Consider the following 22,210-nt stretch of genomic DNA (forward strand, 5'->3'; position numbering starts at 1 on the left):
ACTTACTTACATGGTTTGTATATCTACATTTTTCATCAAATTTCCACAAACTATTTATCACACACTGTATGTAAAGTCCATATAGTCAATATGTGGGAGGCAGCTCTCCAATCCAGGCATTGTCTGTATGACAATACAACACCTTTCCACCCGAGTTTCAGTCTGAGTCTCCTCATCATTGCAAGACAGTCATCAGAGACTAATGACTGTGACTCAAGGCCTCAGGGCCGTGACGAGCACACACACGAACACACATGTACAGACAGGACAAACAGGAAGTTGTTCAGATAGAAGTTGGTTCCCTTTCGTCAATACCCATTCTTAAATCAGATCAAGGTAGATATGTTGTTGATGAGAGTTAGCATTCCCCTTATTTGTAAAATGCAAGAAATGAATAAAAGTCCTGCCAAGATAACCGAAAGGACCATTGTGTAAACTGTCAATCAAGACAACTTTTCACCTACTACATTTCCATGAATTACACATGGAGGCCTCGCTGTTACTGTAATGTGAAATCCTGTTAAACATTATTGTAGAGGTTAAATAAACACAAGAGCTTATACTAACTAAAATCTTCATCTATAAATTATCTCTGTATGTGTGTTGCAACGTTTTCATACAAACATGTTCACACTGATACAGTTTTTTTTAATCTAAAATACATTTTTGCTTTCTCCTACAGTTTGACTTCCTAGTGTTTCAACTTCCCCCTTATGGCATTGTGAAACCGCCACATCACCAACAGGACCTTCATACAAAAAGGACTTCCCCATTTTAGTGCTTTTCAATAAAATATGTATATTTCATTCTTGTTATTTTCTCATAATACTATTGTGTATATTGGCAAGTGGAAGAAAAGTGACAACTTGCTGACTGAAATAGATGTGTTGTCAGTGTGTGGTTAAGAGGTTGAGCTATTACCTGGATCGCAGTGTTTACACAGTTTTCATGTTTTGGGTTTCGCTCTTAGTCTGAGATAAACACTTTTGACTGTGTTTATTTGAATAAAATTTTGTCCACAAGGTCTGTTAATCAATTTCAACAACGTGTAGTAGCAAAGAAGAGGATCTACAAACACACACACACACACACACACACACACACACACACACACACACACACACACATAAACAGAACCAAAACCAGTCACTCCTCTATATCAAGGTGTGTTAATGTGACCCTACAACCACTTCACACACATCACAGATTTTAAGGGAAAATTTGTCATGACAGGGCATGTCTGATTACACACACACACACACACACATCATTAATCAATGTAATCTAAACGCTCGCCTGTGGCAGTCTTACGCGTCTCCACATGCATTTATCATTTAGCTGGAAGGATGACGTTGTTGTCTGTCGGCGCATGTATCGTAAAGTGTGTGAGAGACACAAAGCTTCTAATGTTAGCCTGTAACCTCTAATCAGAAAGTGAAAGGCTTTGTTCCCATAAAGATTTGATGGGAGCTAAAAGCTTTAGCCAATGAATGGCCTGATGATGGGCTTTTAACAGGAAGTTCAGTGTTACTAGATGATGGAAGCGCTCTTATGCCGCAGTCAGCTGCAGACATATAGATCAACAACATTCCCACATTCATCTACAGTACACTCCCACCAGTGGACAGGGACACAGTGATGCTTTCTATACTGTCCTCCCTCCTTGCGCAGAGCTTCCTGGAATCCATCTGTGGTGATGAATCACACAGGAACAGAGAGAGATAACCAAAGATGGAGACCAAGACCTGTAAATCTGCTTTGATAAGTGATGTTGGTGTAATGAGATGTTTGTTTGACAAAAGTATTATACTGAATTTAAATGAAATTGAGTCATCTTACAGAATTAATACACAAGGGGCTGAAATGAAAGAACTGAGGGATGAACTACAGAGGGAAAAAAATTAACAATTGCCATCATTCTGCACCGCAAACACACACAGACACAGACACACACACACACATTTGCAGGCCCAGGAAAACAACAATGAAACCACTGAACAAAACTCTCCATCAATAATTCAAGGCTTTTGTTTTGCTGGTCGGTCACAGTCGAGCAGCTGTACACATCAGCTGCTGTTTTCAAGTCAGCATCAGAGCCGAGTCATACTTGATTTGGTAAAAAATGATTTGCACTTCTTTGTTTAGTGAACACACCCACTGAATAGAGATACCATTACATTACGATCATTTGGCAGACGCTTTCATCCAAAGCGACTTACATTACATTACCACCCTTCTCAGAGGGGGGAGCAATTGAGGGTTCAGTGCCTTGCTCAGGGGCACCTCGGCAGGGGCTCGAACCGGCAACCCTCCGGTTCCCAAGCGGAAGCTCTACCCACTGAGCCACTGCCTCCCAGAGAGATTATTAATGTAAGACTGAATGTAAATATTTGCTTTGTTCTGTGTATTGTTGGAAACTACAGCAGTTATGAAAGCGTGTCAAACTATTTTCTCCATATCGCCATATTCACCTGTGTTGCTTCCACGTTCACAAGAATACAATCAATATGTGACCAATCTGACAAAGTACTTGGATAATCTGTAACCCTGCTTGTGTAAAATGTCTTATGTAGTGAAATCGACTCTTGGTTTCAGTGTTGCCTCCCCCCCGATGCTGTGAAGAGCCACTGGGCTCTGTAACCTGACAGTTAATGATTGACACCATGATCTTTAGAAGCCAACGCCACTGGCCTTGACGGGCTGCTGGGTCATAAGACATACAAGGAAGCTTCACCTTTATTCCGGAATACTGATATGAGTTAATGGTTTGTTAGTAAAGGATTCGCCGATACATGTTATATCCGAGAAAAAGTAGAGGTTGGAATAAATAAGTTTTTGGGGGGGGGGGGGGGGGGGGGGGGGGGGGTCAACCTGTCTACTGCCTGTTTTTATCTCCCTACTAATTAACCAGGGTCAGTTTCAGCTGCTGGGAGGTTGTTTCACATTCCAGGATGATAGTGAAAGGACACAATGTTTGCATCTGTGCGTGAGACCAGGACAGAGAGAGAAAGGAAATCTTTCACTATTAGCAATTCCATCCTGGATAAGAAGCCTGGGTATAGTGTTGATAGATGCAATAGAGACACGAAAGCAGAGTGAAGGTCAACGAGTTATGTGTTCAAACTTGGTCTTCATGTTGTACTGGACCGTTTGCGGCACAAAATGAAACGCAAACACGCCACATTACTGTAAACTGTGGGGCGTTGACAAGCAAGTGGATTCCAAGTCAGGAGGCTCACAAGGCAGTGTGATAAGCCCTGTCAATGATTGAACTGTAAAGGAAATCCCCCCCCACAAACTGAAACCAAAGAGTCAAAGCCAAAGGTTACCAACTGGCCCCATGGGAGCATTCTGACTGATCACAACCACTGTTGTGAAGTCTGTTGACGTTGATAATGTGTGGTGTTTTGGTGTTCCCGTGAGTGGAATTTCCCTGTGATCGGTTTGGGATTTCACATTAGAAAGTGAAATTAGTTGATGAATATAGCGCGTAGTGAAAATGCAAATGAACCCTTTTGAATTTGACTCTCTCTCTTCCTCTCTTCCATGTAATCGGACATTGACACATGTACAATAACATTACTTCTACTTTTATTGAACAAATTGTTTAGTAATCACAGTCCAGGTTGGAAAAGTATGCGAACCTTACAAGAACCTCCTGATGATTGATATAACTTGGATGAGTAATTAATGCAGAAATGCAGGTGATTCCGGTGGGTTTGCTGACATTGTTATTATGCATTTTCTACTCACTGAATTACTTTTTATCGCAAAGGCCCTATCAGGTATATTTCATTATTGTTCACGCTTTTGTATGGAATGCAGTGCACTCCTGGTTTATGACACCAGCTGTGATGCCCAGATGTTACCAACCTCACCCTCCACAGGTTCATGCTTCGGGATTAGTTCTCACAGGTGAGCTCCTGGGTCTGAGATGACCTAGGGAGCTTTGCTGGCCTCAGCCTATACAAGCTGCAACGTGGAGCCTTTGCCTTGGGTGTTGGGCAACAGAAACTAACACAGAGGAACCGTGTGGGACGTCATTCCTCTGTGGGGGAGGGTGCCTGAGCTTTGTTTGCTCTGCAATCAAATTCCTTGATAGGAGATGGTCCCTGTCTTTGCTTTAGGCATACAGATTTCTTCTTAGGATTTTCTGTGTTTGAAGTGGATTTCCTGACCTACAGACATTCCTCTTTGCTTGTGTTGAATGATTTTTGTGGTTCCACTCCAGTGAAACTGAAATGATCACCTGTGTGAGATATAAACCTCTTCATTCAATTTCCAAATTCCTTTTCAATTTTCCGGCTAAAGTAAATAGAGAAAAATTTGTTGTAGTATTTGAATTGTATTGTATCTATTGTATTTGTACAGTGGACCTTTAGATGAACCAGAGTACCTTCAGCTTAATCATTTCCTGATAAAGTCTTTGTGTCAACACTCTGTGGATAAAGGCTCTTGTGTGGATCAAGGATGTGTCGTTTGAGCGTAAGAAGGTACACTTGTAATACTTGCGCTGTGCGACAGGGAAATCAAACATTGAAGTGCAGCTACAGGCCCGAAAAGTAATTTGATCTCAACCAAAGCCTCAAAAGAAGAGGAAGACTACACAAATAAATAGATGCAAATTTCTAGACCAACTAGAACTACTCACAACCAATACTCACTTTTGCAAAAATGGATGCATCCTTTACAGACAATATAAAGTATAGAAACTAAGGATGGTTGTTTATATTCAATGTTGTATTATAAGCTGTTACTGGGTGTGTTTTATCCAGCTGAAACTAAATATTCCCACATCATCCCCCTCAGCTCTTTTGTGTCACTTTCTTGTTAAATTGTAATTGTTAAGATAAATAAAAATCTTTTAAACTCACACTGAAGGTGTGATTTTGTGGCCACGGATGATTACACCCACAGTGACAAAAGGGAAGTGATTCACTCATCATCACGACCAACGTAATCTGACACTGCTCTCTGCCTTCCTCCCACTCTGCTTCCATCATCATCTGCCTCTTCATTCCATTCCTGCCCTCCCCTTCTTTTCTCTTCCTCCCTCCTCCTCCTCCTCCTCCTCCTCCCCATACTCGTGCTTTTCATCGGCTGAGTGGTGGCTACTGTAAGATGACCGGTCCTCCTCACCCTCCTCTGTCTGTGTATTAGGGAGGATGGGAAGGCTGATAACGGGAAAGAGTGACAGATAAGGTTCCTCAATAGCTTTGTGAAAAGTCCCCCTCTTTCATGCTCATTGGCTTATATGAGAAGGGATATGATGAAAGGAACTTTCTGTGACCCAGTAGATCACAACAGGCTCATTATGTGCAAACTATAGCCTGTATCACTGGTCTTCACCGTTTGTACGCACATGCTGTATTTGAAATGCTTAATGATGTGGAAACCCAAATTGGCAACGACATGAAAGAATTTTTAATCTGCAAACATTCCACTCAGGTGTCTGGACTTTTTGTTCAAATGTTTTCCTTGTAATATTATAGCCTTTCACTGTCAACATTCTAGACTGCTTGTGACATAAATAGGAATTCTCATCGTCCAAAGATACGCCTGGAGGCCAAAAGAGGCAATATTACAACTTAGTTTCTGTTCAACAAGGATGACATGTAACTTTTAGCATCTATTGGGACAATGTGTTCCAACCATCCATAACCAAACATCTGTTGTTACCTGACTGCACATGAAAACAACACTATCTTATACTTTATGTCAGGGGTCTTCAAGGTTTTTCAGGCCAAGGACCCCCAAACTGATGGAGAGATGGAGCAGGGACCCCCTACCCCTACTATATATATTGTATAAAATTGGGTTTTATATCAAACTGTGCCCAGTGCCATGTATAAACATAGCAACCCTGTTATTGTGCATTCAATTCTAAGCTATTCAGTGACATGCAGTGAGGTCCGCGGTGAGATTTGTGGCTGGGGAGGCACTGACCCTTTCAAAATCAGATTTCCAAATGTATGAATTCAACAGAGACAAATACTCCCTCTCAAATGCAATTAAGGTGAGATGATTTGGTTGAATTTTCCCAAACTTGCAGCAAAATGATCCTGGTAAGTCTCGCTCTTACCTTGTCCAAGATATGGGCCTTTTACAATAACGACACATTTGGTCCATGGTTACTATGACATTTTTCCCAAATTTGACCAAAATTTAAATCAAATATCCCCCAACCACAGCATCCAACTGAGCTTTTATTACTTTACTTAAGTCGTTGGTGATATCATACAGTCTTATGGTGGGTGTTATGAATAAGATTTGCTTAGAAGCACTTCAATACTAGATGCTGTACAGGGTATAAAATCTGAGCGCATCTTTTGCTCCTGAGCCAGGGGACATCATTGAGTGCCAAATTTGACAAATTTACATGAAGTTGCCCAAAAACTAAACAGTCATCTGAGTTACTGTAATCAGGAAGTATACACTCTTTCCTGTTTACATTATAGTCATTGATCAGATGATTTTGTCTGTTAGGGAGGCCAGCTAAGTTGCCAGGTAATCAGTAGGCTACTTAGACGTTCTGACGGCCAATCAGGCCAAAGTGCAGGCTATTAGGCCACTAGTAAGTCAGTCAGCTGATGGCCAGACAATCAGTGGAAAGATAAGATGGAGGGAAGGAAGGAACGAGGTATGGATGGGGGAAGTGCTCTTTTCTTAGAGATTAATTATTGATGTTTATCACCATAGAGAAAACTTTGTGGATCATATTTAATGTGTGGTAATGCATGAAAATTACATGTGAAATGCTGCATACGCAAAATAGGTGTTTTAAAAAAGGAAATAGTTGGATGGGCATATCCTGTCTGAATTCTACATTGGTAAATAAGGAGAATTTTCTAATTTCCTTTACTCTAACCTCTGACACTAACCTTTGTTAAATTCTTCTTAGGAGTGTCTGGACGTCTCCTTGGGAATAAGCTGTAATGTAAATATAGCTCAAACTCAAATCTAGCCAAAATCTTTTCTCCAAACGCTCTCGTCTCTCCCAAAGGTGAAGAAGAATCTACTCAATCTATCAAAAACTACTTTTGCAACAACTTTGTATAAGCGAATATAAAAGTTTGAGGGTGTGTAAATATGTTTCTCCATGTTAATATGTGAGAACATCAGCCACACGTTTCTGATTTATAGTCTTGATGAGAGTTTTCTATGTTTTTTGATTAACCAAAACCCAATGATAATGGCACTTAAGTAGCATGAACTTTGCTTCACATAGGAGGGTCTGACTTAGCTGTGTGACAGGGGGAAGAACACTGAACTTACCCTGGAACTCACATAGCTGCATTGTGGGTTTAGTGGGTTTCAGATTCACTTTGACATGACCATAGAAAAACATATATTCATCCAACCATCTACTTTATATTGACATAGTACTCAATTCAAACAGGAGAGGGAGGAGGTGCAGACAAAGAGACAGACAGAGAGAGGAGAGAGAGTATTTTTTTATTATTTGTATTGTTCTTTTTATTATCCATCCATCCATTCTCTATACCTGCTTATCCTGCTCTGGGTGGCTGGGGGTTGGAGGCATTCCATCTTTAAGCAGGAGGTTGGGTACACCCTGTCTATCACAGGCCCAAAACATTCCCATTCACACCCACAGGCAATTTAGAGTGTCCAATTCTCCTAAGCTGCCTGTCTTTGGAGGTGGGAGGACACCACCTCCCACCTGGACGAAACCCATGCAGACAGATCTATATAATAAACACATATACTAGTAAAATAATACTATAATGTTTTTTGTTGTTACTCTATTATATTTGATTCAAATTCCAAGATATTACAATTATATGTTATTTTCTTGTTATTATATTTTGTTTCAGTAATATAGAATATCATGTTGTTATTTTTCTTACTTGATTTTATTGTTCATTCATGTTTGTTTCACCCATTATTCCACGACTTTTTACATTTAGTTTTCCTATTTTCTTTCGCTTTTTTATCTTTCACCCTACACTTTGTACAGTCAAATTGAGCCTCTTGAAACTGGATTGGAAAGAGAGAGAGAGACAGAGCAACACACACGCGAAAAGAGACCGACAACCACAAGCACGGGGGTGGGGGCTGTTTGTGTGTGTGTGTGTTAAGTGAGCTGATTGACGCGGTACGAGGAGACAGAAAGCAGTTAGTTCACTTTCATGGTACAGTGAGTGTCGGTGCTTCGTTGGTAAGAACTTCTAGTATGAAGCTGTTGCTTTGATGTTGCCTCTCGGGCGTGTTCATCTTTCATGACCATATGTGGAACACGGAACCGGCGCACCTGTGAGCTGACGTCATTCATAAAAGTACCTGCCGCGACTCGCCTCTCTCACGACGCGTTCAGCCACCTTGGAGGGAGTCGACAAAGAAGCAACGGGGAAGGAATACGCTTAAAAGCCACTTCAGCGTTTTTGTAAACTTTATTTCCGCGCTAAGGAGTATCCAAAGAGGATTTACACACTAATGGGGACCGCTTGTGTCGCGGTATTGGGCATTTTCGTCGTTTTTCAGGTGAGTCTTCCCATATTTGTTTGTGACTGGACGAGCTGCTTCCGTTTTGCGAACGTCTTTACGGCAAACTACGGTGGGAAAATGTTAAAAGTTATCTAACTTGACGAGGCAACAACTCCACACCAAGGTTATATTTGTTAAAAATGTGTTTATGTTAAAAGAAAGTGGATACACGTGAATTATATGTCGTGGTGTTTGCCAGAGACGGCGTAAAGTAATGAGAAACATTTTTGTAATTACTGCTACTCTTTGCTACTTATATTCGTCATAATAAAAACAGTAGCTGTCTGTTTACATGACTTTTACGCTTAATAATGTCAGAAAAAAATGTTGATTGTTAATGACACAAGTGCTGCTTCGTAACTGTGACGTTCGCCGAATTGAACGGCGAGTCCCCGATAACGACTCAAACTCGATTAAACCCCCCCAATATACAATATGCGTGCTAGTGGAAGACAAAGTGGAGTGAGAATTGTCCAGATGTCCGTGCATGTTTGGCTCGTTTGTGTCGTTTGCTCTACTTCGTCTGGGCCTCGCCCTTGTTACGTTGATGACGTTGTCAACAGGTTAAATTCCAATCAAACACGCTGCTCACAGGTTCCATGCTAAGTCTCGGATCAATAAGTTATACGAGCAATCTTGACTAAAAACAGTGAATTGGAGAAACTAAGTATTTAATGTGTCAATAGTTGCCAAATAACGCTTTGAAAAAGAAAAATTCTATTAAAAAAAAAAAAACTATATTGTACCTCTGAAGCACATCGTGTGACGTCACTGTTGTATCTTAATTGACCAAATTATTGATCAAATTATTGTTTTTCTGTCGGTATGTTGTCATCGCTTATGTAGGTAGGGATGTTGTTGGGGTTGCATGATTGTTCCCCATCTTCTTCTTTTTTTTAATACAATGACTTTGCTACTTCTACTACTGGTGTTTTCTACTTCAAATCTGTATTAGCTTTTGCCATTGCTGGCAAGTTCATAGATATAATTGTTTAAAGAACATAGGTTTTAAATTGGTTGTACCACCTTACATGGAAAGAGTACCAGCCTGCATACCAATTGAAAGTAGCCATTTTTGGTAATATTTTAGAGAGAACTACAAAATCTTTTACTCAGCCCTAAAGGTCATCGGGGATATGCTGTTTACTTATATTACTACTTCATAATAAAAGCCCCATGATTATGGTTGTGCCACCTTGACATTGGAGCCATATCACATTAACTTATTGGACAAAAGCTTTTCACTTATAGCAAAAGCTTTAAACTATTTGTATTTGTACAATTTTGTTTATTTTGAAAGGTTTCAAACATTTTGCAGGATTTAGATGCCAGAAGATGTTTGTTTTTTTTCTAGCACATTTGAATTATTTACTCTAAACACATTTCTCCTTTTTTAGGTTTTGACCACGGTGTCAACTGAGGAGCCAACATGTGTGCCTGGCTTCAGTTCGGATGTGTTGGTTTTCACAGTGCACAGAAACCCCCTGATGCGGGGCACAAGGCTGGGCAAAGGTAAGAACAACCCAGGAAGATTTATGGACTCACATTAAGCAATGATAACACAGGAGAGTATGGAAGATATGGAGGCGGATTCAATCTGTTCATAGAATTCATCTGAATAGAGAATGACCTCAGATATTCATAATTATATCAACAACTCAGAAATTTACAAAAATAAGCGTTAATTGCAGCCCAAAGGATCACATTCCACTGATGTTTTGAAGTGCTGTGGCTTTCGGAAAACCTAAACATTCCTGAAACTTAAGAGCCATAGGTGAACTCCTGCTCTTCCTGCTGCTCAGATGGCCTCTTGCAGATTAGCCGTTCACATTGTTCACACAGGTAGTCTGAACAACCTCAGGTCTCAGCTTGCACTCACTCTCCACCTCCTCAAATGCTCTTACCTGCATGACAGAACTATGTCCCCCAGCCTGTTCCGCAGGATTTGCTTTTCAAATGGAGTCCAGTACTCAACATGGTGGAAAACTCGATTTTTTTGTTTTGTTTCCACCGAGTGTTAGTTTACTGGGAGTGGCTCATATTTTGTGTGTTCTAAACTGACTGTAGCATTTCTGTGTTTTGTATGCTTGTCGGGCAATGTAGGATTTGTTTATTGCATTTGCCCTGGACTGGACCTTCTTTTTCCAACATGTTAGTTACAATTGCTTCCCACTCTTCCTGTGGCCAAGGTCTTCGTGTTTTTTGTCTGACCTTTTGTCTGTTTAACTGTAACTTAAATTGTAATCAGCGGGTTTGTGCTCTGTGTCCTTTTTTATAACTTTTCCAACTATTGCTTTTGAACAATGATGCATAGGTCGACTGAAAATTCTTTATGTAGAATAAGAACAAAGTCTAATGTAGATTTGAAATTGAAATCATGCCCTCAAGTTATTGAGCTAGATCTTTATTATTATTATCATTACTGAAACTACAATTTTATTGGACCACTTACAGTAACAGTGCAGTTACTTCGAAATGAGTCCAACCTCTGGCCTGACTCTGGTATCTTTAGGTTTATCTAAGGGAAAAGCTGAAACCAATTCTGTGAATCGATAACATCTCTGATGGTACGAGAACATTAGCAGGCTTTGTGGTCTGTTCTCTTATGAGTGAGGGGTTGAGAGACACATAGACTGGCAGCCAGAACTAGACAGACAGGAGTACGTGGGTAATAAAAAATGGTTGGTAAAAATGCATGTTCAGTTCAATGATCACAGGGAAGCACTATTCTTCAACCACCATCAAAACTTTGATAAAGCCGAAGCCTACAAGTTTGACTGAGGGATTGAAGGACCCAATTTGCCCATTTCTTACTGGTGTTTACTACATTTGGACTACTGAAGCCACTCCAACAGGAAATGGAAATAAATCTTGTGATGTCATCATGGCCAGTTGTTGACACATCCTGAATAGTGCTTTTCATGAGCCATTTAACATTGGTGGAGTCTGTTTGAATCAGTGTTGTCGCATAAAACTCAGTGTCTCAGTTTGGGGTTTGTTTACCTTCAACTGTCTAATAACTGGAATTATTCACTGATAACGGTATCATTCCTGCATTACTCTACAACACAGCATCCTCAAATATATTAGTATATATACTATTTGTTCTTATCGAAAATACCTCAAGTGATACTGGTATGTTGTGCATAGATCCTCCACAAATATGCTGACAAATATGCCACAAATCTCCTATTTCAATTGCTACAAGATCAAGCATCTCTGATAAATCAGGATATCCTGGAAGACACCAGGATCATGGGAAGACTGTTAATGGGCCCTGCACAAATCCTTTGCTAGCATGGGGAACCTGAAGTTCCATAATTACCCTGCTGACATGTGCACTATGGCAACTAGGAATTGGAAGTCTAAATCAGCCCTCAGGTTGTCCAGTAGACGCTTCGCAGTAGTGGGCCGTTTGTTACTTTATGTCTGGTTTAGAGCCAACAACAGCCGTCTGTTTGGAAGCTGAAGAGTAGCATTGTCTCCCTTGCAACAAATCTTTGATCAGGATCTTCAGGGGACAGGCGGATCTTAAATTTTACCTTGTACACACAGGCCTGCAAGCAAAGTCTTACACTGAAAGCATCTTGCCCACCCATCATTGTCTCATTTCTCTGTCCCCCATCCTTTTGGCCACGACGAAGATTAATATCGCCACTTGATCATAACAATTTACCAAAAAAAGGAGGGAACCATTTTTCTATATCCTACCTACAAAGACATTCTCTTTGTAATGCCATGCCTCATGGGAGACAAATGGCCAGTCAATCCTTAGATTCTCAACCGAGAGTCCATTGTTAGATGTCGTGCAACACAATCAACCTTCCAAGGACTGAAACCCTATACAGCCAACTTTGTGTAGGGAAAGTTTCAGCATATTCTGCTTCATTTAGTGCTCTTAAGTGGTGGCATATGCCGGGCAATCAACATGAATGTGCAAGAAGCTTGGTTTAAATAAAAAGTGTGAATGGCAGCACTTGAGTGAGAGTTGTTTCTACGTCAGACATGAGGTGTGTCACAATTTGCATACTGAAATTGCTTGTGCGCCTCAGAATTTTGGTATAACAAGTTCTTGAGGCTGTTGTTTATGGTGGTGTTTTGGAGTGAATTATGTGGAAATCATAACTCAAAACTCATCATTCATAACCAGGAGTCATATTTTCTAATACTATATAAGTACCAGCTTTGAGTCCCAGTCATTCATCTTATTGCAAATGTAAAATAGCCTAAAACTAATCAAAAATCTTATAATACACCTACAACACTAAGCCTTGTAGGCCTTGTTTACTAAACTGAAGGTTTATTTACAAAAACTTGCTCAGCCTTTTTTTTTTGCCTTCGACTTCCTTTTCAAAGCCTGTGTTGGTGCACAGCACACTGCCTGCACAACAATTCACAAGGTCTGCCTTTGAATAGCAATTGCATACACTGGACAGCATGGGCTGCAGCTGGACTGCAGAACAAGTGGACGTGGCCCGGATGCACATCAATCGGATTGTGGCATTAAAGGCGTGAATGTTACTTTAGTCCTCAGTGCTTTGTCATAATTGTATAGATTCTCATTGCACCTTGTACTTTATATGACAATAGCGATTTCTCTTCTAAATGTGTTTCTGATTTTTAACGTTGCATACCTGCTGCAACTTGTCTTGTCTTAACCACAGCTGTGAGGCAGAGTCGGTCAGTTGTTCAATTGGGGATGTGGTGGTTTGAGGTTTTGATCACATGTCTGTAGTCTGTCAGGTTTTGTTATTGCAAAACTTTAAGCATTGTCGGCATTCTGACCTCTGAGCTGCAACTAATGCTTTTATCAATTTTTAAAAAAAATGGTCACAACATTGACAGTGTCTACGACCCAAAAACGGGAAAAAAAAGTACAGCAAGTCCTTATTTTTCAGAAGCTGAAACAAATGTTTGGCAATTTTATTTTAAAAAGAATGTAATAAATGTGTTTTTGGTTCATATTCTTTCAGTCAATCACTAGATTTATTGATTCAGCTCCATTTGTTTAAATAATTTGCTTTTTTGGTCCAGTGGAAAAATGGCAACATGAGAAGGCGTGCAGGTGTTGTTTAGTAATAAGGATGTATTGAAAAATAGTTTTGAAATGATAGGTTTGTAATGTCTGGTTCCTCTTTCCAATTTCAGTGAGCTTTGATGACTGCTCAGGCCGCAACGGATTTCTATTCAGCAGTAATGACAGACGTTTCAATGTAACCCAAGATGGGGTAGTGAAGGTGAGTACACACCTGTATTATTATACATAAGCTAGAGTTGAGCCATACATCTTCTAACACCAATATCACAATGTACCTAACATATGCAATTGTTACATTACAAAAGTATTTCACTACATGATGGCCCCAAAAAACAATCATGATAGTTTTTGTTTTGTAATTGTAAAGACGAACACTCTTAGCGTTATTTGTTATAACTTTTTTACTACAATGTAAGTTGAATATTGCTTATTTATTTACGTCCAATCTAATGCAACAAGCTGGCCCAAAACCACTAGAAAGTTCATTTGTCAGAACGCAACCATGGTAAGGAGTCCAAAGTCCAAATGTAGTGTTTTGTCAAATCCAGAGTTTTTTTCTGTTCTCTGAACAGGTAAACAGAGACATGACTCTTCATAGAGGACATGTGGACTTCCTCATCCACGCCTCGGACAAACGTTCTGAAAAGATGAGCGTCCATGTAAGGATTTCACACCATGGGCATCACCAAAGAAACCATCAGCACCACCATTCTGAGGTGGATTCTGCCCCACACACAGAGGTAGGAAAAGAGTTGAGGGAGAGCATGAATTCCATGAATTGAACAAATACTGCCCCCCTCTGGCTGAATATATGAACCATTCACTGGTTTATTTTTTTATCTGCATGCACAGGATTGATGCAAGATGGATTCATAATTTTCATGATGTAAAAAACAATATATATATATATATTTTTTTCAAGAACATCAATTTGAGTAGTAGTTTAATATTTAGCTTTTGCATCTTTGTCATTGAATCTGATCATTATTTGCCATTGTTGGTATAATGCCTGCAATTACCATCAATACATTTTGAATATGTAGCTTATTTCTGCAAGTAAGTGGTAACTGAAATTGTAGGACTATTAAAGCCCTTTCTGACCTTAAATGTGTATTCTTTTCCAGACTGGAGCCAACGCAACCAATGTGGCAGTTATTCATTTCCCCAAACCTAGCATGGGGTTGAAAAGGAGGAAGAGAGACTGGGTTATTCCTCCTATCAACCTTGCAGAGAATGAGAGGGGACCCTTCCCCAAAGTAGCAGTTCATGTAAGTAGCAGTTCATGCAACAGCCAAAGTCCCCTGTGTTTGAGAAATGGACAAAAAAAAACTTTGTCCTTGTTTCTGTTCTTAAAGTAAAATATCCCTTGACTTTAGTTTAAAACATAAAATGTGTGTCATAACAAAACAATCCCCCAACCCATATTCCAAATTAGAAACTAATTATTTAAATAATAACTAACTAATGTTTTATTGTCAGTGTAGAGTGGAATGACTCAGGTTGACTGTGTTTTGTCCAGATTCGCTCTGATCAAGATAAATTCAAGAAGATCTTGTACAGCATCACTGGACCAGGAGCTGACCTGGATCCAAAGAATCTCTTCACCATGGACAGAGACTCTGGTATTCTGTCTGTCACACAACCACTGGACAGAGAGAAACAGGAGAAGTACATGGTAAGCACTTTTTCTAAAGTAAGGCTTTAATTTCATTCATTCTTTTGATGAATGAAAGCTTTTTGAAGACTCCTGTAGTGTGAGCTTTGATCAGAGATGATTTTGCTTCTTCCCATCTGCGACGCACCAATTTGAAATATTAAACTTGTTTACGAAGGGAACAGTTGGACTTGTAGTGCTTCTGGGATGAAGCAATGGAAGCATGTTCTTGTTCATGTCTGTAACGGAGCTATTTATGGTGTCTGCAGCTCAGAGCTCATGCTGTGGCTCAAGGTTCAGGAAAAGCTGAGGATCCTATGGACATTGTAGTGAATGTAATCGACCAGAATGACAACAACCCCTACTTCATTAAAACCACCTTCACGGCAGAGGTTGCTGAGGCCTCATTGACAGGTAGACCACCAGTAGATTTAATTTAGGACTACAACATGTTGGTAGTGTTTTTAATACACAATAGACTCTACACACTGTAACCCACAAGGAATACTGTATACTTGTCACCACTGTTGGCAGATTTCAGAGCCTGGCTTTGTTCCTTTCAGGTTTCGATGTGGTAACGCTTGAGGCCAAAGACGATGACGCGCCAAACACTGACAACTCAGACATCCGCTACAGTATTGTTGACCAGGAGCCAAAGTTACCCCATGACAACCTTTTTGTCATCAACCCAGTCAGTGGAGTCATCCGAGTCAATGCTGGTGGACTAGATAGAGAGGTAAGGCTTAAAGATTGCACATTTGATGTCAGAAGTCAATACAATCTAATAATGTACTGTAGGTGGGCATCAAATTACAAGGATGTGTTTACATAACAAAGAAAACATTTAAGACAGTTGCAGATGTAAATGCCACTTTGTCTTGATCATGTTGGTATATTATGCATACTTAATTTTGCTTATGTTGATGATGGTGAAAGAGTTCATGGTGGAATAAGAGATAATTGATCATTTTAATCAACTAAATGTAAAAGTAGAATGACAAATCAGAAGCTCCATGTTTAGTCTTTAAGATTTAAGTGAAAATGAAGCCTTCAGGTTTGAACCAAAATATGTTGTATCTTGTAACTTTGTTTCACAGTCGGCGTCTACTAATGCCAATGTGTTCAGCCTTACTGTATGGTAAATTAATGCATTATTTTCCTGCCAACAGAAAATCCCACAGTACACGCTCGATGTCCAGGTGGCTGATTTGTTAGGGAGAGGACTGACTGGGCGAGCAAAGGTCATTCTCACGGTCACCGATAGCAACGACAATGCTCCAGTCTTCACTCAGGCCTCAGTAAGTACAATAAATTTAATTGGGAAATGAAGCAATAACAGATCAGATCTTCATTAATCCAAAAACAAGTTTATTAATGTAATGGGTTGTGAAAAAAATATAGATTGATTTAATTTCAGCTTAACTGGCAGTTAAAAAAAACATTTTAGACGTGCTCTCCCTGCAAATAGTTCTCTAGTTGTTTGGGAATTAAATAAACAAAACTGCATGTTGCCAATACAGGGAATTTTAGACCCATATAAGCAGTGACTTAATACTAAGAAGCATAGAAAGGAAGAAGTCATTAGAAGTAATTTAGTTGCATGTATAACCACACACCAAAGTTGTCATTGCTGCAGCAATTAAGAAAGTCACTGGAGGGCAGCAACAGACTTTTCAGCTTCTGTTTACTTGCTCGTAATTCCACATGCTGTTTATGTGCGGTGAGAGGGGATGTATGCGGAGATGGCACCCAAAAAATATATAATTTCAACAAGTAACACTCTTGCCTTTTCCTTTTGTTTTTTGTTTCGTTCAGTTTGATGCATCAGTCGCTGAAAACAAAGCAGGAGCTATGGTTGTGAAGATGTCGGTAACCGATGGCGATGAGTCACATTCTCAAGCCTGGAACGCCAAGTTCACGATCATTAATGGCGATCCTGGAGGGTTTTTCAAAGTGGAGACAGGACCCAACAAAGATGAAGGAATCATTTCTACTGCTATGGTAGGAAATGAAATGCAACAGAGTCTCAAACTTGACATTTTACATTTGTTAGTTTTATTTCAAGTATTTTCAAATCAAATAATCACATTTTATTAGTATTTTTCTTCAATGCTGTCTGGACAGTCATAGTAGATAGTTTACTTCACAGAAATACAACTGAACTAACAAACTCAATGATGTCTCCTTGGTCCAGTGTGCACAATAGTAGCCCTTGTGCATCTAAACAGCCATTATTAATGAAAATAGTTGTACTACTTTTGGGGGTAGATCTATGACACTAATTGACTAAAGTATGAAGTTCCAAATATCAGTACAGTAGCTGTATGAATGGTATAAGGCTTTTCCTTGACTCTGCTTTCCTCTTCCTCATTTAGGGTCTGGACTTTGAGAAGACCAGCAAGTACACTCTGCTGGTTGTAGCGGAGAATGAGGTTCCCTTTGCCACCGACCTGCCCACTTCCACCGCCACTGTGATTGTCAATGTGCAGGACGTGAATGAAGCTCCAGTCTTCATCCCAGCGAATAAGCTCATAGTGAAAAGGGAGGACCTGCCTGTGGACACAGAGCTGTTGCAGTACATTGCCACTGACCCAGACACGGCGCGCAAACAGAAAGTCATGTAAGATCCAATTCTGAAGAGAGTGCTTTTGTATTTGGAACTAGTTTTATTTAAGTAAAAAGATTAAATTCAAAAATTTCCCCATACTTTATGGAATATTTATATCTGTAGTATTTCCATTGTGACATAATATACAGAACATGGTGTAAATGTATTTCGTATTAGTGTTTTGTTTGTGCCAACCAATTCAGTATAATGAAGAAATGGCCAGTGTTTTGTTTTTTTAAACAGGATTTATAGCAGCATTCAATTGCAACATTAAAACTATCTTGTCTTTGTCCAGGTATAAAGCACTAAATGACCCAGCAGGCTGGCTGAATGTGCACAAAGAGACGGGATTGATTACTGTGAAGAGCTTGATGGACAGAGAGTCCATCTTTGTCAAGAATGAGAAATACACGGCACTCATTGGTGCATATGACAATGGTAAGATGGGGGTGAATTCTCGTTTGTGAACTATTTTTTTTAGAAAAAATACATAGTTGTTAAACCATTATATGGCGGTAGAGTGGTTGACGATAAAAATAAATGAGAAGCCCAGAGATTGACAAGTGTTATCAGATAACGTTTTCCTTTTTATGAATATTTATATTGAATAAAGCATTTGACATGAGCATGGGGCTATGAAGCATTTTAGATTGGATTCAATTTAGTTTTTATACACGGAGGGGTAGAAAAAAAAAAGGGATACTGTATATGTAATTTGTGTTCATGGCATGATGGAATGCAAATGTTTCACTGTCTTAATGTTTGTTTGTGCCACCTCACCAGATGAAGTCCCAGCCACAGGCACAGGCACCCTGGTTATCCAGCTAGAAGACGTCAATGACAACGCTCCTGCCATTGACGAACGTGAAATCAAGGTTTGTGTCTGCCATTTTCAAACTAACCTAAGCAGTTCTGCTATGGTAGAATATCATGATTGGCTTACCACAGTTATCAAGTTCCCGTACTGACTTTAAAAGTAAGTGCAGTAACATGATTAGCACCATTTGAAAAGATAACCAAAAGATGTTGTTTCCTCAGGTGTGTAATCGGGAGTCGTCTCCTCAGCTGCTGTCGGTCACAGATAAAGACGGCCCAGGCTTCACTTCTCCATACAGAGTCTCTATGCAGGGCACATCGAAGATGAACTGGACCGCCAGGATGAACGACTCCAGTATGTTCTATTGCCATGTGATTTGGGTGTATTTTGAAGTTGAAGTGTAAATTAAATCTTTTAATCATTAATAAGTTAAAGACAAGTACATATGCAGTTATAAGTAGTGGAAAACACTGCTTATGGAGGAATGGAGTTTTTTGTGTATCTTGTCATCTGTGCAGATAGCTAGTACATGCAAATGCCTTTCAGTGGACATTAACTTAATAACTTTTAAATCAAAAATAAGATATTGGGTTAAAATTGAGATATTTATGATGGTTAAAGATTATCTGTTAACAAAGGAGTTAATGGAGCATGTTGAGCGCAATACACAGCCTGTGAATAGGTTTCTGTTGACCACCTGTTGCAAACAGAATTGCAGAGGGCGGCAACAAAAGTGCAAGATCTCTCTGAGATTAGTTGAATGAATTTTGCACCACAAAAGACCTCACCTTCTCCAACTTGCGTCTGTTTTTGAATGTCAAAAGTATTTTGACTTATGGGGACTGGACAGAATCGTGACACTTTTCCTTCATCCATCTCTTTGCTGCAGAAACGGGCATCATCCTGACTTTAGTCACTGAGCTGCCCACTGGATTGTACAACGTGGTTCTGAGGGTTGCAGACAACCAGGGAATGGAGCAGGAAAGCACGATTAATGCTGAGGTGTGCGACTGCACAGGGCCTGATGTGGTTTGCAGAAGCTTGACAAAGGCTGGCGTCGGCCTGCCCGTTATACTGGGAATACTTGGAGCCATCCTGTTGCTGCTCAGTGAGTATTATGTATTTCAGATGTCTTTTTCAATTAAGATTAATGTTCAATTGCTCAGTGGAAAGTGTAGCTTCGTAGACAGGTTATTTTCAAGCGGTATTAAACGTGGTCCTCTCAGCTTGCCTCTTACCTCCAGAGACACATTAGTTGTGTATGATATCAAACTCTCTGCTCTGCATGTTCAGTGCTGGTGTTGCTGCTGCTGATGTTCTTGAGACGGCGAGGAGGAGAGAAGGGGCCGCCTTTACTGCAGGATGATGACATCAGAGACAACATCTATTACTATGATGAAGAAGGAGGAGGAGAGGACGATCAGGTAATTTGATGATAAATTTAAGGATGGCTTGTGTTTTGACGATGTACATCTCATTCCAAATATACAGTTTATGTGCAAACTCATGTATATGTTGTCTTTCAGGACTACGATCTCGGTGTTCTCCATCGTGGTTTGGACGACAGGCCTGATGTGTTCAGGAATGATGTAATGCCAAACTTCATGCCGGCCCCCCAGTATCGACCTCGCCCTGCCAACCCCGATGAAATTGGCAACTTCATTGATGATGTGAGTTTAGTCAAATGTCACGAGTTTACAAGAAAATCAATTAGTACTGAGAGCAAACATTGTTTTCTTAGTGCTTTATATTTATGAATCTGAATATGGTTATTCTTCTGTATGCATAAATCAATAATCCAGTAGAAACTGTAAACTCCATAAATGTTGACCAAAGAATGTCTTCTGCTCATTTCAGAACCTCAAGGCAGCGGACAATGATCCAACAGCGCCCCCCTATGACTCTTTGCTGGTGTTCGACTATGAAGGAGGTGGTTCTGACGCGGGCAGCCTGTCATCCCTCAACTCGTCCACTGATGGAGACCATGACTACAACTGTCTCGGCGAGTGGGGGCCTCGCTTCAAGAAGCTGGCCGACATGTACGGAGGAGGAGACGATGACATGCTGTAAATACAGCAAAGAACAAACTAATGGAATAGCGTATGCATGTACAGCTGCGTGAATGTTAGATTGATGCAAGCACGGACTGATAAACAAGTGCATACTGACGAAACTGCTCAAGCAAAACGGCTAAGTGCTGTCAGATTTTATTTGGTCTTTATACTGCAGTTTACTTTTCAGTTAACGGCCGCTGCTGAGGCAAACTGTTTTTTTGAAAACCAAAGTTTGCCAATTTGAATGGAGGCCCTTGGACTTGTCTGTGCATTTTGGATCCGTGCTTATGCTTAAGATGTTTGCGCTGGAACCACGGCGTCAGTCTAAATGTTGATTCATGATTCTGTGCAGGGCTCGAATGTTTTAACCTGAGCTGCAGCTTACTGAGGGATGTTGCACACTGACACTTGCATCGGCACTGGTATTACTCGTATATATTTGGCGCTGAACTCTCGTTTGTGGAGTTTATTACGGCTTTGTTTTCATTGTTTTGTATTAGTTTTTGGAATTAAATTACATGAAATTTAGTCTGCCTACACCATGTTCTGATGGTGTGGTCAATTATCAATAAATGTCTTTTAAAAATGTTTGATAAGAATCTGTTCAGTTTTGCGCTTGCCTCCTTTTCATGGATTGTTTTTGGATTTTTATAAAGTTATCTATGATTTTAAGAAAGTTTGTTTCAACAAATGAAAATTGTATGTCTTTTTTTACTTCTGATATCCCTCAAACACTAATTGGTTCAAATATCACACAGCTAGTTGCATCAACAGTTACATTGGACATTTTTGCCTATTAAACTAAGACACTAATGGTGTTGATCTATAGGGAATACAATATCTGTTCATAGGACTGTTGGGCTTCATGAAAAGTTTTAAGTTACAAGCAATACTAGTGAGTGTAATGGTGGTTATTAGTTATAACAGAAATATAACTGGCAATGGGGAAGGAAAGGACAACCATCACATTGGCAAAATTTGAAAATTATTAGACCTAAATTAGTAGATCATAAAATACATCAATAGAGTATGCACATTGGAGCCCGTTTCAGGATTTACTTAGCTTTCTCACAGAGGACATTAAGGTTAAAATGTCACATGACTGATCTAAAGATAAACATGGAACTTGTAACAAAGTCACGTGTGTTGTGGTGCATTTAACCCTCGGAATGTCCTCTCGTGTTACATACACCTAAGGCCCTCTGGGGTCAAATTGACCCCAAATTGTTTGACCGCTATCTAACCAGTGGTTCTCAAACTGGGCTCCATGTAGTGGTACGCAGATGAATCAAATAAAAGCATCGGAAATGCGGCTTAAAATAAGTATAGCCGGTGCCGGCGCACTTGCCCCAAAGGACAATACAAGGGTTAAACTAGATTGTCCATAAGCCAACACTTCACTGTGATGTATCAATTTTTTTAATCATGTGGGATCAACTTCTGGACATCAAGCTGATCAATCACAAAGATGCTACCTTTTGAGCAAAATATTTTGAATGACTTGAGTATTGAAGGTCTTACTTACAAGTCTTGA

General features: G+C 39.9%; 1 protein-coding gene across 1 annotated transcript; it reads left to right on the forward strand.

Annotated features, from left to right (window-relative positions):
* Positions 1-8,150: 8,150 nt before the first annotated feature.
* On the forward strand, positions 8,151-21,356 carry LOC143011340 (cadherin-1-like). Its single transcript, XM_076164182.1, has 18 exons — positions 8,151-8,502; positions 9,903-10,017; positions 13,654-13,742; positions 14,116-14,283; positions 14,668-14,811; positions 15,063-15,218; positions 15,467-15,611; positions 15,761-15,933; positions 16,367-16,495; positions 17,013-17,198; positions 17,573-17,817; positions 18,101-18,243; positions 18,589-18,680; positions 18,844-18,976; positions 19,512-19,730; positions 19,916-20,046; positions 20,149-20,292; positions 20,480-21,356. The coding sequence occupies exons 1-18, from the start codon at positions 8,455-8,457 to the stop codon at positions 20,690-20,692; spliced, it is 2,673 nt and encodes an 890-aa protein (XP_076020297.1). The 5' UTR covers positions 8,151-8,454; the 3' UTR covers positions 20,693-21,356.
* The last annotated feature ends 854 nt before the right edge of the window (positions 21,357-22,210 follow it).

This window comes from Genypterus blacodes, unplaced genomic scaffold, assembly GCF_046128005.1.
Source record: "Genypterus blacodes isolate CSIRO-AG114 ecotype Tasmania unplaced genomic scaffold, CSIRO-AGI_Gbla_v1 ptg000012l_1, whole genome shotgun sequence".
NCBI lineage: Eukaryota > Metazoa > Chordata > Actinopteri > Ophidiiformes > Ophidiidae > Genypterus > Genypterus blacodes.

Bases quoted from the DNA above. Each gene is read 5' to 3' on its own strand.
- LOC143011340 (XM_076164182.1), top strand. From the start codon at position 8,455: ATGGGGACCGCTTGTGTCGCGGTATTGGGCATTTTCGTCGTTTTTCAG. The intron at 16,496-17,012 runs GTAAGTACAATA...TGTTTCGTTCAG, and splicing joins CAGTCTTCACTCAGGCCTCA to TTTGATGCATCAGTCGCTGA. The intron at 17,818-18,100 runs GTAAGATCCAAT...GTCTTTGTCCAG, and splicing joins GCGCGCAAACAGAAAGTCAT to GTATAAAGCACTAAATGACC.